This window comes from Buceros rhinoceros, unplaced genomic scaffold, assembly GCF_000710305.1.
Source record: "Buceros rhinoceros silvestris isolate BGI_N320 unplaced genomic scaffold, ASM71030v1 scaffold9, whole genome shotgun sequence".
NCBI lineage: Eukaryota > Metazoa > Chordata > Aves > Bucerotiformes > Bucerotidae > Buceros > Buceros rhinoceros.
The window spans coordinates 154,686-170,968 of NW_010429551.1; the positions used below are offsets into that span (position 1 = coordinate 154,686).

The window sequence follows — 16,283 nt, forward strand, 5'->3', positions numbered from 1 at the left end:
ACAACCTAAACTGAAGGTTGTTTTGCCTGTTTATAAATATCAACTTTGTTGAAGACAGGGCCCTATTTGCTAAAGAAAGCTTTTGTATCTTCTTTTAGATGAAAGAAGCTTCTCAATACGAATTTTGGTCCCTTCTTAATTCTGCAACTTACAGAATTTAAAACCATAACAGTGATAGAGGCAACTTACACAGGTTGTTTTCTGCAGGGCAACGTTATACTGTTAACTTCACTCAGCAGCATTTGATTCTCTCTTAGAAGGCTAACTCTTAGCCTTTTATATCTTGAAAAATGTGTTGGGAACCCAGATGCCGTAATGATATTCATAAGCTTATCTTCCAAATAGAAAAGACCTTTTTATCTTTCTTTTTAATCCAGTCATTAGCATGAAGCTCAGAGATGTAATCATACCAGACTGGAATTGGGGTCATGCCTCAGGCTAGCTGAATAGGAGGCTTCATGGCATGATGATGTATAGCCATTTCATAACAATGCTTTTAACTCAGTAAGTCTGCCCTTTAATTACATTTTACATCTCGTTTGAGAAGTTTTTATCATTATGTAAATTGTTCAGCAAATGCTCTCTTTCTAAGACCCAATAAAAGTTTTGCTTATGAACTGGGAGAGCAAATGATTTAAAAGCTTGATGAGGGGGACTAAGAGCTTCTTTCCTATTTTGTTCATTGTGACAGAGGTTGTGTTGGCTAAGGTGGTCTATAGGATAACAAAACATTATACTCATCACTGTCAGATTCTTGCTGTTAGACTGTTTGGAAACAAAACAGATTCCAAAATCTTATCTGAATTAGCTGTATTTTGATGTGAAAAAAATAAACAAAAAACCAAACAACCAGCTCTATGACATGTAAAAGAGGGATCTCCAGTAAGACCAGTAGTGTCTTGCAAAACAGAAATACTTCAGTGTTTTGTTCCATCATTATGCTAAATCAAAATATTTTCAGTCTAGAACAAATGATCTCTTTTGTTTTAACAAAGACACACATTTCTTTGTGTTCAAATACTTTGAAGGTATTGACTAGCTCACAAGGACAGACTGTCATAAAGAGTAGTGCAAACTGGCCTTCCATTGCTAGGAACAAAAGAAATAGATCGAGTGCATCTTGCACTGAATCTACCACTCACATGCTTAAAATGCATTTTAAATAAAAAAACTTGCTCTGCTACAGCCGCTAATTTACGATGTCCAGAACTGTAACACCTACAAGACCATTCCTCTATGTAGCAGACAGAATAGTAAAACCTGAAAGAGGTGCCATGTGCATGGATCTTTGTGCCTCCAAAGGCTGCTGGAGTCTGCAAGGGCATTGAAAAAAATGTCACAGACTCTTTGAACTCTCACATGGAGTTTAGTGCATCAGGCAGTATCAGAAATTTCCAGGAGTTTAGATGTAATTAAATGAAAACAAGTAGGATGATTAATCTGAAATCCAGTCCCTAAGCTGTGATGGACAGGCTTGCAAAATACAGACAATGACTCCATTTCCTATATCTGTAGAAGCCATAATTACAAAGACGGAACTGAGTTTGTAGAGGAGAGTTTAAGAGCTTTAATTTCTTTAAATAATCACATAATTAATTTTGTTTCTACCTTGCATAAAAGATAAATGTTTTGTCATCTGTGCTGCATTAATTTCCATGTCTTAGTCTGACTCGTGCATAGTCCAGCTAGTGTAACTAATCGCTTCTTTCTAGGACTTCCTTTTACTTACCAATCCCTCTCTGATGTTTTGCCAGAATAACGACAGAATAATGTCTCTGCCGTGTTTTACGGAGCTCTGTGTAAAACAACACTTGTGGAGCCACAGGTGAATTTCTCTTAGCTACCAAGAGGGTTAGGGAAGGGAGGATGTGTGCTCCTCTGGAGAACGCTAGCAGTAGTTCCAAGGGGGAGAACTGAGCTGGGCAGTTGCTTTATGGCAGTATCGGGTGTGCGGTCTTAGAGCCTTAGTGCACTTCTCCCCTGAAATCCGGCGCAGAGGTTTCAAGGGCTCCTGTCAGAATCAGAACAGCCAGAGCAAATTTCCTCACCCTGTGTTGTCCAAGAAGAGTGTTCTCATCAAGACAAGTTTACTTCACATCTTTATTATTCTTCAGTCTGTGACTTAGTTCTGGACTTATTCTATATAGAATGATAATGAAAATGCACATTTTAAAATGAAAAGAAACCTATAATATCTATTCGGCAAGGTGTCTACAAACAAGTATTACCGTCCCTTTTACCGTCTAACTTTATAGTTCATCTTAATAAAGGAGAATTTCACTCTGAAACTCTTCAGCAAACCTGCCCTCGATGGAGTTGCAGTTCTTTCTAAGCAGTTCAGCTCACTCTAAGCAGTAATTTGTGATCAAAAATACGTTCTTCATTTTGCTATCTGCTCTTTTTAAGGGAATCTGTTTCCACACAGCCTTGGTACCAGCCACTACAGCAAAAATGCAGCACACAGCATCGACTGCAGTCCAACTGCAGCTCAGTAGAATTATACCAGGATTGATTTTCTGTCCTCTGCAGTTCCTCCACGTGTTTGAACACATTAAAAAAGATGAAAATTCAATAGTCTATGTTTAGTCTATATTCTATACCTCTTGGTATGATGTGTGATGACAACATAATTTGCAAATATCTAAGTAGTTTATGAGATGAAATAGACTTTCCTGCTTTATTCTTGTCAAGAAAAGAGAATCTAGATCATACTGTTCTTTCATTTGTATTTTTGAAACACGGAAATTACTCGTTTCAGAAAACAAATAAAAGGTGTATAGATCTTTTTCTTATATGCACTCTGCTTTTCTTGGCATGCGAAGGAGTCACAAAGAAAGGATCTGAAACACACCAACCAAAATGGAGTAAATATCCTCGTTGGTGTCTTGCTTCTTTGTCAGTGTAGGCTTCCTGCATAGCTGGAATAAAATAAAAACGGGCATCCTAAAAAGGAGCGTTAAGGAAGTTCAGTATACACAGAGAATATAAAATAAGGAAAAACAGGTCTTGACTACAAAGCTTTGATAAGACTATTTCACTTTTTGTGTTAGTTGCCCATTTAACTAACCGTCCGGTTTAAAATGTGATGCCGTATACTAATCTGAAATACAAAGGTATGGCTTGATTTTAGTTTCAGAAACATATCAGGAGAAAAGCATGGAACGTGTAGACTAGGAGCCACTTTTTCGAAAAACAAAAGTGTGGAAGTGCATTTTTTCTTAAATGTTGTGTTATAAAACGCCCTGAGTATATGTGTGGTAAACCAGCAAGGGGGCAGAGATTTGACAGCTTCCTGCTGTGAATGGTTATTCCACATGCATGTTTCTTGGCACGTGTTCTTGCTGAGGAAAAGACAGCTGTTTCCATCACCACCCTAACAACTAAGAATTTTGTGCAACAGGTAGCGCATACAATAATTCTTTCATTCATCAACGTATTTGTGGGTTTTTAAATGTGGAAGAACCTTAGAAATATACAGACACTACAAGTTAACTTTTTACTGTGAACTTTAACCTTTCTGACATATAATTTTGGCTGATTACATCAGGTGTGTGATACTTAACCTAGCTTAAATAAAATCTCCAAATCCGTACATGAGGAGAGAGAAATTTGTAATAAAATATTGCAGCTGAAAGCAAAACCTAGCAACATTGAAATAAAGTACAAATTTTCAAGGAAGGACATTTATAACTGGAAAATTATACATGGTTATGTGCCTTAATAATGACATTTAAAAAAATCTAAACTGTCTATTTAACATCAATATATAAATGCAATATTTATAATACAGTTACATTCTGCAGAATTACCTCTGATGTATTCCAAACTCATTCCTGACTGCTTTACTGTGAGGATTGCCACAAAGTAAAATTGTTGGATGAGAACTCCTATACGCTACCAAAGATGTTCCTAGCCCTCCTTAAAATTTGCTCCTAGACATTGTTGTGCAAGAAATACGCATCCAGTAAAGGACAGCAAATGACATTTCGAACAGCAGTAGGTGAACGAGGACAATCTGCTTGTGATTCAGTGCAGCTAACATTGCACTTAAGGTATCAAACAGAACCAATTCAATTAGGAACGCACCAAATAGGGAAGTTGTGTGCTCTCCTCCTTCAAAGTCATTTTTCTAAAGAAAATTACAACAAATTTCCATTAGAGACTATCTGTAATGCTCAGTTAGTGCTGGACCTTGCTCTCAAATGCCGTAAATCATTTCCCCTTTCACACTTCATCCCCAGCATTCCCATTTCAGGCAGCAAGAAACCACCATCAGAAATCTTCGTGCCCAAGCATCCCAGGAGAAAATGCAGAGCTTTAATCATTAGGTCATTTTCTTTGTGTCTTTGAGTGCTTCTTTGGAAGTAAAAGTACTTTTGTGCGTATGTAGCTACATATAGAGTACGTATGTGCTCATTATGTACATTTAAAAATTATTATTATCACTTTTATGTTTATTCTTTTTAAAATGCTTGATTCAACCACTGTTCTCTGCGAACGAATCTGACCTTGTGGAGTTGCAGCATGCAAACATCTTGGAGAAGGGCAGCCAACGTACAAAGGCTGCATTGAGTGTGTGGGCAGGCGGGAATGCTGGTACTGGGCAGCTCTCGAAAGAATGTTCTTTTGGCAGAAAAAGCCATGCTAAAAATGAAGGGGGAAAAAAGGATTCAAAATGTAGAGTGGCCTGCAATTACCAAGTGATAAGAAAAGTTGGCTGTTCAGCATGAACGGCTAGTTGCATATTCTAGGTCCGTGCTATTCTCAGGCCCTCCTACAGCCGTGGCCCTGACCAGTGTTTTCACATAGCACAAAGTGGCTGTTTATTGCTATTGACTGCTGAAGCCTGTGCTCCGAAATGCGTTCTGTCAACAGAAAGTAAGTGAACTTGGCATTTTAAAGCTCGCCTGCTGCAGATGCGTAGATTTCTTGGAATTGCCATGCAGCAGGACCGGTGTTGCAGTCCCCAGCTCAAACTGAAAATGTTGCACAGGAAGACGTATCACGTGCAGGTCAGATATACCTGAGATGCTGAGGATATTGTAGTGTGGTGTGGTGTGGTTTGGTTTGTTTCTTTCCCATCATCGTCACAGTAAATATTTCTTGTCCTTTCTTTGTTGCCTGTCAAAGGCTAGACTTTTAACTTCTTATAGTTTGTTCAATATGCTCTGTATGGAAAAAGGGTCATTATTCTGTGCAAATGGCCTTCATGTGAAAGGGAAACAGGACTGTGTATACAGTAAATGATACTGTCACTAAATCTGTGATAAATCCGAGATGCACTGAGATTTTTTTCCACTCTTTTGTGAAACGGTAGTTTCTATGATTCTGTAAGAAATCACACATACTGGGTTTTATTGCCTCCATAGGAACTACAGGCGGAAATCGATGCTCATACTGACATCTTTCACAACCTGGACGAAAATGGGCAGAAAATCCTGAGGTCCCTGGAAGGCTCTGAGGATGCAGCTTTGTTGCAGAGACGTCTGGATAACATGAACCTCAGATGGAGCGAGCTTAGGAAGAAATCTCTAAACCTTAGGTAGGACCTGAATGTAAGCGAGAGCCTACAGCTGGTGTGTAAGATGGAATGCTGCATTTCTCCATTAAGAAGGCTTAATTTTGTTTCTAATAGCACTATTTTTGTCTGTTTCAAAATGATTTGCGATTCTTTGAATGTTGGCTTAACTTTGTAAGAATGATTAGGTTTTTTGGTGTGAAAACGATAGTAAAGGATTAGGATTTGAGGAACATGATGAGGTTTTGTAATTACAGAAGGAGAGATTAGCATGTTTAAACAGTAACTGTACCCCCTCAAAATGTAGGCTTTTTCTGGAGCTGGCTATGACTTACCAATGACTCATGAAAGAAAGTGATTGAACAACCTCTATTTGTGATAAGCTGTATTTCTAAGGCTGCTATTTCCAGTGCAAAACTAAGAATAGCCTTGAAATGAGAAGACAAGCTATTTAAGATTTTAACTGTTGTCTGGAGAGTGGACATAATTTGCACATAAAATCCAGGGATAAAAGAAATCCACAGATAGTGTCACAAGAGAAAAAATGTCTTCTTGCAAGGAAAAATACAACAAATGGTAACGTTACAAATTATAAAGTGGGGGTACAGGCTTCAATGGCCTGAAAATTTCTTTTCAAAAGAAATTGATCAGGAAGCTTCTCTTCAGCAATACAACTTTTACAGTAGGCAACCCAACTACATTGCATTCAGTCTCAGGCGTTTTTTCATTTGTTCTCCTGCAGTGTTTTGGTGGTAGTTCAGAGGGCAGCCAAAGGCAGAAGTGTTTTTCAAAGTAATGTATGAAATACTAGTTTTTTTCAGCTCAGGCCCCGAGGGAGGCCGGTCTGTGTAATGACAAAAGCCATTTTCATAACATCAATCATTAAAAATAAATGAAGGATATGAGGATGAAAAGATATTAGTAGCTAAAGAAAAAGTGAGACACATTCCTCCTGGTGGTGGTTTTGTTTTTTTTGTTTGCTTTAACAATTTCCTCATGACTGTTCTGGGGAACAATGGCATTGGTTCTCTTATCTTAAAGGTGAGCAACAACATGAATCTTGTGTGAGTTTGACTGGTTTCTGTAGTGGTTTAGAGAAATGTTTTGCTCTTCTCTGAGTTGTAAACTGACCACTGTATTTTAGTTAATTAATCTCCTAGTATTCAAAAGTGACGGCTGAGTTACTCTCAGGCTAGCCCTGTATAAGATTTGTGCACACTTGGTGAGACTGACAATTCAACACAGCTATTACTCTCTGCTGAAGGGGAGAACTAAAGAAAAAACCAAACAACAACAACAAAAAACCCCAACAAAACAAACCCAAACCAAACCAAGAGATGGGAAAAGAATGGATGTTTCAGGGCAGGACAAATCAGTGTTGCCAGAATCTAATTCAAAGTTACTGAAGCGATTTAAAAATCATTAAGTTAACGAAACACTAGGATCTTTCTCGGTAAAGAAGCTTGTACAATTTGGTTCTTATTTTTACTGTGCCTGAATATGTCTTGTGTTTAACACATGCTTTCAGATCCCATTTGGAAGCCAGTACAGACCAGTGGAAGCGTTTGCATCTCTCTCTTCAGGAACTTTTGGCATGGCTGCAATTGAAGGAGGATGAATTAAAACAGCAAGCACCCATTGGTGGAGACCTTCCCACTGTGCAGAAGCAGAATGACATCCACAGGGTATGATTTTTTAAAATGATCTTTCGGTCATTGCTTTTTGTTTTGCAGGTTAGTGCTGCATGAAACATTCCTTGCTGCAAAAAGTAAGACACCCTTCAAAATACGTTTGAGAGACAATGAAAACTGAACTTCTTGCATGACAGTATCAGCCACAATTTTCAAATACAACTTGGGAAATCAGCCTTTTGGAGAAGGGAGAGTTTACCACCAGCTGCTTAGCTGTATGGAAAAGCAACACAGCATTTTCATATACCTATCACAGACAGGTAGTTTTCATGGCCAGAACAAATACTAATCTAATATTATTTGAAAATTAAATAAGTAGCTCTGAAAATTCTTCTAGATCAGGCATCTAAACTTCATGTGTACTTTTTGAAATCCTGTTTTGCTATTGATTTGGGGGAACATTTGTGAAAAAAAGTAGCTATTTTAAGCCCTAATGCACAACTGTGTGCATCATGAAACGACTGTGATAACTGACTGTAACTGTCTGTGGATCATTCTAGTTTCATCAGGGAATTGTTATGGAAAGGCAATAGCAGAGCATCAGATGGGGACTGTTCTACACTAAGCTAAGGAACCTAAATCCGGCATTTGTATGGGAAGTTGTTTTTTTAAAAACCCAAGAAATGAACAAACCCCAAAATAACACCATACTGCTGATTAATTCTTCATACAAGTATTCACAGACATTTTGTGGTAACAGTATGCTTTAAGGATGTTTCCTGTGTCGAATCAAGTTCACACCTCTCTGATGCTAACCTAATACCTGCTTTCAGGTAAATAGCTTTGGATTTGCTAATGAGATTTGCTAATCACATTCAGGTCTGAATGTGATAACACAGATCTAGTAGTTCAGTGGTGCTTTTTTTAGATGTGCCATAAGGAAACCCATAAAGAAACTAGCGTCTTGCTAAATTGAAGCTGAAAAATTGCTGAATGAAGCAGTAAATGGGGAGGAACTGTTGTTCTGAGAAGGAATAGGAAATCATGTGAGAAGTAACTGAGACAGCACACGCAACTTCAGCCACGCTTATCAGTTATGAACTCTATTTTGAATAATTTAAATTGTCAGTTGCACAACTTGAACCCATGAGAAAAAACATTCCAAACCCGGTAATCATCCTCCCAAAGCATTGTGCTGCATGTATGTAACTTTGCCACAGAAGGTATTGTTTCTGAAGTTCCTAAATCTCTGCTTTTACTTCTTAATGGAGAAATGTGAAGTGGTACTATGAAATGAAATTGGATCTGGAATACCTGTAGTTCTTTCCATTCATCAGGTAACTGTATTATGAATATTGCTCTAATTGTCCTACCTCATGCTGAAGGACACATTTGAGAACAAAGAGTGAGAAGATCAAGTTTGGAAAGATAACATGACATATATTGCTGCTTTCAGTCATCAAGAGCTCTAGTTTGTGAAAAGTCTGGAAATAACCAGGCTTGGCTTTTGGCGTAGGTAAGCAGGTATGTGTCTACGGTGGCAGACTGATGGGAGGTAACGGCAACACGGTTTCTCAGGGGCCTGTCTTTACCTGATGGCTGAGGAAGCCAAAGGGAAAGATGAACTGTCTCACTGTCAGTGCACAACGTTTTTCTAATACACTGCTGTGCTGCAAGGGACAGCATGGTCACACTTCCTAGGTCTTCATTCTGGCGAGGTGAAGTGCAGGGTGTGTCTTCCTCACCAAGCTTTATCTGGGACTTCAAACGTTATCACAGAAACAGTGACTCCAAAACATCTGTGGCTTTATCTTTCCCTCTGTGAAAGATAAGATACACGAAATGCCCACGGTCTGTTCCAGCCAGCTGTCTGTAGCAATTTCCATAAAGTCGTTTTAAAGCCCATCCAGAACATCAGGATGAAAGAAACAATATAAACGTTACTTTAACACAGCGTGACATTCTGTAGCACTTCTGTCGCTTAATGTGAGGCCCTTCTAGCTGCAGGTATTCTGATTCCCTGTGGGAAAAACAACAACAACAAAAACCCCCAAACAAACCACCAAACAAACCATAATCCTCGAAATTTGATTACCCTGTCTGCTTTTTATAGATGTCTTACAGAGAAGGAGGGAAAACCAATCAGTGCAGAACTACGTAAACTTCAGGTTGTCTTTGACAAAACCTGTGTTTGCATCTAGGAGTTTTTCTGCTGTATTTTTTTTCCCTCCTGAACGTTATGGACTTCCTATTACCTGCCAATTTCTGTTATTTTCTAGTTTCTTCTAAAGAAGCAGACATACAAAGGCTGTATCCAACGAACAGCTTAGCTCATGTCTGAACATAAGAAAAATGTTTTTAAAAACCTTGCACCACAACTGTATCTAGCTTAAAATTGTAGCAGAGTACTGGAAAGCTGTTTTTTTGCAGAGTTGTGGGGTGCAGTTTAAGAACAAAACTTAGCTCTTGAAGTATTTGATGTGAAAGTAAAGAGCAGTTGAATTTTGGTCTCGGTGGTTTTGCTCTCCTGTGTGTCACTTTTGGAAATTTGTCGTCAGTAAACAAGCTAAGCCTCTACCTGATCTGACCAATCTTTTAAATGACACTAACTTCCAGCTTTGGTCGTTCTATGTCAGTACAGTGTCTTCCCTTCTGTGAAGAATTGTTTTGCCAGGTAAAGCCAGAAGCAAATCCAAGTTCTTCATTGGAGAAGACAAAAAGCCTCAGCAGGGGAACCTTATTTTTAAGCAGTTTAACCAATTGCCGTTGAGAAATGGCGTGATGAATGCAAACACTATTTTATGGCTGAATCCTTTTTCTAAAGCGGTGTTACAAGCTGATTTGTTTTATGTGTTTTTTGTCCCTGAAGGATGTAGTTTAAAGAGAAACAAACATATTTCACCTCTCCATTGTTTAGAATACCACCCGGAATACTTCAGACATTCACAGCAGAGATTAAAATAATTTGGTTCTTATCATTAGAATGCTCCTGGTTGCCAAGACTGAATTTAAAAATTTTAATAGTAGGTTTCAGATGAAAATTCCAAGTGCTTGAATCTATGCCAGAGGAGAGCTTGAACTCAACCGAGAAAAGAGACGCAGTGAAAAGATGCAGTGAAAATCATAGTTGCACTATAAATGTGAGGTACATTTTAGACAAGGCAATTTGGAATTTATTCCAAATACACCCACATATCTGCTGTTTGTTTGAACTTACATATACAGTGGGTCATTTTGTTGATTTCTGACATGTGAAGAAATTTTGTCTGTGCCAAAGTCTTAGAACGTGGGGGTGGGACGGGCGCAGCGGGATGAGTGGTCAATGATAAAAAATACTGCTGTTCATCAAAACAATACTTAATTATCTTACAGTTTTCTTCACTTTACTAAATGTCATTAAAGTGTTTTATTGAAATCATATTAATAACTGTATACATTAATATACTGTTACTCAATTAAGAAACAGGCATCATGCAGACGCCTGCTTTTTCTTTCATTCTTGCAAGATTTGCCACACCTTCTGTGTAGTGATTTTATTAACAGCATAAAAACCATTTGTGAATATAGAAGGTAATTATTAACAATTCCCCGGAAACTCTTTCACATGAAATCTATAGCAGCAGTGCCTAAGATGGAGTACAATTCCTGCACCAACATGCTAACATTTTCTGGTGGCAGTAGCACCACTGATATCTCCCTTTTAAAACTGAAGTCAAGCCCCGTTATTAAAAGGCATTCTGGATGGAAAACATTCAGAATTAATTTAATTGTACTCTTTCTTTTTAAAAATTATTAAAAGTAAAACTATCTTTTTCTAATAACAGATATTACTGATAGTTTTACTAATGCAACCCTCTTTTCATTATATTTTCATCTTTCAATTTAAACAATCTGTGTTTCTCCATCTAAAGACACCCGTGAGGAGGTAGTAGAGGTCTGCGATAAGCGGATCAATATACGCGTTATGAAAATGGTGGACAGAATGCCATTACTGCTGTAGTGCTGATGACGAATAGAAATGCTTAAATAAAGGAGTTTACTTGGGGTTTTTGTCAGGTCATATATTACACGTGTTCGATTTCCTCTACAGTCACCACAAAGTGTGGAAGAAGTTCAGGAATTCAATGATATTAGCCTGAAATCATTGGCTGTAGATTAGACATTCATTTAGGCTAATTCAGTAATTGTCTGCCTGTTACAAAGATGTATTTGTCAGGACTCTAGGTAGACTTTTTTTTTTCCCCAAAATGAGATAAAATGTCATTTATTGCTACCTATTATTTTTATTGGTAGTGTGTACATATTTCACAACAAAACTTTAATCAGAAAAGCTGCTTTATCTTCATGGAGTGAGAACATTTTTGGAAATGGGATAGTATGAAATGAGCATTCATTATTTTTAAAGTTGTGCTACTGCTTCAGTCTCATGTTTTTTTCATTCTCTCCTTTTTAAATTTCTTATACTGAAACATTTTTTTGATCTGTAGATCAAAACTAGGGAAGGCAATGAGAATTGTAAATAGGTCTCAGCACTACACTGTGTACTATTCTAAAACTCAGGATTTACAGACTGTAATCTCACCCACCAGGTTCAACAACACTCAGAATGGAAAAGTTGGAAAAGAATAATTTTAACACATTGGCTAATTCTTTTCATGTAATAAAAGAGAAAGAGATTCTTTCTGTTTGTAAGTAAATACAAAATATACAAAGTCCGAAAGTTCCCATTAGCATTTCTCTATTGTTTTGAGAAGATCACGCGCTTCATGGGATGCAGAACGTCTATCCGAACATGTTCTCCTTGGTATGTTGCACAGAGATAGTGGAGGATTGTGACTTTAAACCTCTTTTGGAAATACAACGCCGCTAGGTGTATTAGGTTGGTATGGGTTTATGCAAAAGCAGTACGAGCTGAAAGAAGGTATTTATTTTGTGACCTTCTCATTGTTTCTATATGTATATAGCTGGGCTTGACCTGAGTGCAGAAAACGCACTCCATGCAGCACTGCTACTCATTCCAAAACGTAGCTCAAAGGCAGTTCTGGCTTTTAAATAACCTATATATTGGTGTACTTCTGCGTCCACCTGAAATACCTGTGATTCCTTCCTGCTTTTGGTGTGAGTGGGCAGGACAGACCTTTGTGCATGTGCCTTGGGTTTCATTGGGTTCGGGCATAGCTATTTCTGAGAAATAATTTGTCTTTGGAGACATTTATAAAGCATAATTTGTCTTCAAGCAGTTACACCATTGTAATGTTTAAAACCCAATATGACTGTTGACATCGCCTTTAACACTATTAGATGAGAGCAAAGCACACAGTCCATAGGGGAACACGTTAAGTTATGCTACCTGCTGTCTTAGTTAAGCTGCAGACCTGCCACACGCTAGTGGGACAGAGGATTTAATGTGAGATGAGCACAAAGGCTAATTAAAGAAATAGATTTTCCTCCTCTGCAGTCATAAAAAAGGCTTATTGTATGTCCTCTTTCCACTGCACTTCATGCAATAGTCAAGTATGAAAATTTCTGAACCTATAAACATCTAAGTTAAAGAGTTTTAACCCCGGAGTAACCCTGCTAGGTTTGTATGCAGAGCAACGTCCAGTGGTAGTTTACTTGTTAATACACAGTACTCTTCTTTATTTGTGAAAATCAGTGTTGGCTTTTAAGGGTCAGCATGATTGCTTAAGACATTTACCACATAAAGTAATCAAACAATAGATTCACTTATGGTAGTAGATACACTTCGTGAAAGGTTCGCAGTTCCATCGATGTCCATAGTAAAAAATTCACGTTATTTTATTTTGTATTTTCCATCAAAAATTCACACCTTGTAAAGGGTATTCATGGCTCGCAATTACAAACCTTATGTCAGTTCTGCCCCATTTAATAAAAAGTATATATAAATAATTATAGCAGAATAATGTGTCGTTCCCTTAAGTTTACTTCCCTGAAATGCATTAAGAATTTTCTACCCGTGAGTGCTTGTTTTATAAACTCCAGGTATGAATCTCATTATTAGTTCTGTTAGGTATTTCCTGTACAGAGCATTTCATATCAAATATAATTCAAAGTGTAATGAACTTTTTAATATTGAATTTATAATCTTTCATTCATTTGCATAGAAACACAAATTTTGGTTAATAATTAATTTAACTGGATTGGTGGATTTATTATGTTAGAAGCCTATTGTAAAAGGAGTTTTCTAATCCCTGGAGTAAAATACCTGTTTTCCACTCATGGCATATGCCTCTCCTTTTTACATTATTGTGTTTTGTGCTATACTGCACTATAATTAGCTGCATATTTTACCTCTGTGCTACTTAAAAACAGTTTGCATTCGATATTGTTTCATAAATAGAGAAGAAAATATTGAAATAAAAGTCCATTTACATAATTTCAATACAACACACAAAATACGCAATGTGCAACCCAAAGATCAGGTTTCATCTGCATTTTTGTATGGTGCACATTTGGATTCAGATTAATGGAATCTTAAATTCTCTTTAAAAAAACCCCAACAACAACAAACCCCCCCCCGAGATATGTGTACCTTCAGTAGTCTACTAAAACTTCAAATACCAACTGACAATCTTACTCACGGTCATTTTAAAAGCCAGGAACAGAAGAAAGATAGTAAAAGGTGCTGTTGCTGGAGGAAGAACAATGCAAATATAAAAGTGGAAGAAAGGGCAAAAAAGGAGACAGGTGCCAAAAAGCACGACAGAAAAGGAGGAGATGAGAGGAATAAATACAGCTGATCTGAAAAAGAGCAGAATTAAACACAAAGGTACAGAAATAGATAATAAATACTGATTAAAGCAACTAGGAATTAACCATTCCATAAGAATTACTTTCTGCCCTTTAATTTTTACTTATAAATACTTATACATCTAGGCTAGATTGTATTTCCGACTTTTCACCTTGGCCTCGATTCTATATTTCAGAAATGTCGGTTTCGGTAGTTTTGGAAGAGAAGCAGCTACACCAATACTCAAAGAGAATGTTACGATTTAATATACCGGAAATTTTTTGTTACTAATTGTTATGGGTTAACATGTCAATACTCATAGGTCTTTTCTTTTCCTTATAACAGTTGCCTGCAGTAGTAGCTAAGTGGTAGCTGTGAAATATATTGGGGTTTTTTCTTTTTGTCGTTACTTGTAACACGCTCATGGAAGCTGTTGCCGGATATTTTGTTCTTAAATCGACAAAACCAAGGGCTAGCACTCAGTATTTCATTATGTATATATTCACTTACAATAATTTTGTTTCACCCCTCAGACTTTCAAGAGAGAGCTGAAAACAAAAGAACCTGTGATCAGGAGTGCGCTTGAGACTGTGCGAATCTTCCTAGCAGAGCAGCCTGTGGGGGGCCTGGAGAAGCTCTACCCAGAACCAAGAGGTAACTGAAGAAAGATCAGGGCACTAACACATTGCTGGAAAGATCGGTGATGATCAGTGATGATTAAATAAATTCTGCCAGCCACTGTGAGAGCATTCCTTTTACACTCCAAGCTGAATGTCAGTATTCAGAAACTAAGCTAAAAATATAGATGAAAGAAACCCTTCGCAATCCTTCCAAACACTGTGGCACTCAACAGACATGCATATTTATAAGCAGATTTTTAAACTGGCTTTAAACCTTCAGGACCTATTTATAACTATAGGCCCATCTGAAAGCTGATATTTAACCTAAAATTCAACTTGTATTCTCGGTGCTACAGGAACTCCCAAATCTACTCCATTGCAGCAAAAAAATCACAGTTGTTAATATTTATGCTTGTGCAAAACTATTTTGCTGATTCAGGTCAAAATAAACTTTTAGCTACACCTTGCATACTTAAAAATACCGTTATGTACTTCAATGCACATTTTGGTGATCTGTATGGTGGCAAGATTTAAATTTTTTAAGAGAATTTCAAATGAGAATAGATTAACACGTTATGTATCGAATACATTTCTTGGGTGTCATTGATCATGAATGGTTTCTTACTGAGCTTTGGACTTACCCAGATGGCAATTATTTTTCCTCTAAGATGGGCTAGGTCTTAAAACCCTCTTGACTTTCACATTTAGAGCTGTCACCTGAGGAAAGGGCCCACAATGTCGCTAAACTCCTCCAAAGGCAAGCGGATGAGGTCAGAACTGAGTGGGATAAGCTGAACCTACAGTCTGCTGATTGGCAAAAGAAGATAGATGATGCTCTTGAAAGACTACAGGGCCTTCAAGAGGCGATGGATGAACTGGACCTGAAACTACGCCAGGCTGAAGTGTTCAAGGGATCCTGGCAGCCAGTGGGTGATCTGCTAATTGACTCTCTGCAGGATCACTTAGAAAAAGTCAAGGTATGTGTCAGTATATGGGTATTTCTGAGCATAAAATAATCAGCTTGTTCTTTGTATGAATCGCCAAATCGTGAACTACCTTGTAAAATGAGAAAGCAATAGCTTTGTATCACAGTCATTTTGGGATGGTTGGTTTGTTTGTTTTAAAGGGAAGTACATGTAAAATGTTTAATAATTTCTGCAGTTGAAAAGGAATCAAATCAACATTGAGAACGTGCATTGCTAACACGGGTAAAAATCACTACAGGAATGTGTAAACATCCTAAATAACACTCACTGTTAACTCAGGAGATGCAGAGTTAACAGTAAAGAAACCGAAATAGAATAGATAGAATATATGATAAGAACACAGAAAATTAATTCTGTTCTTTATTGTGGTTTTGTTAAGTTTATTGAGTACACAATTATGTCTATATTTGTAGAGTTAGAATTTAAATAATTCAATGTATATGGGTTTGGTTTAGTTTTCTCATGATGGTGGTATTTGCTCTCGGTCTCATTTTATAACTAGGCTTCATAACATAAGATATTTAGAAGTCTGTCTGGAAAGACTGTCATGAGTTTTGACAACTTAATGTTTATCTGCTTTCAAGAGTTGTTTCATAGAACCATTTATTGAGAAACTCACGAGGCCTAGTCCTCCTTCAGCACGACTGCCAGAGCCCGTCTTTATAGACGCTCCAAGGTTCCTTCAGCTGGAGTACCAGGGAGGGAGGGAGCCACTTGCCTTTTCGACAGGAGCAAAGAGCCTCTGTTCCACTCACTGAAAGGGGAACCATCCGTCAT

At 37.6% G+C, this 16,283-nt stretch overlaps 1 protein-coding gene across 1 annotated transcript in view; it reads left to right on the forward strand.

Moving 5' to 3' along the window:
- The window catches only part of LOC104499190 (dystrophin-like), a gene marked incomplete at its 3' end in the record, with an annotated part of 127,490 nt that extends 111,993 nt beyond the window's left edge, over nucleotides 1-15,497 (forward strand). The window contains exons 6-9 of the mRNA XM_010142663.1: nucleotides 5,370-5,542; nucleotides 7,047-7,203; nucleotides 14,434-14,554; nucleotides 15,229-15,497. Of these exons, the coding sequence (XP_010140965.1) occupies nucleotides 5,370-5,542; nucleotides 7,047-7,203; nucleotides 14,434-14,554; nucleotides 15,229-15,497 (720 nt within the window). The remainder of the gene's footprint in view (nucleotides 1-5,369; nucleotides 5,543-7,046; nucleotides 7,204-14,433; nucleotides 14,555-15,228) is intronic.
- Nucleotides 15,498-16,283: the final 786 nt, after the last annotated feature.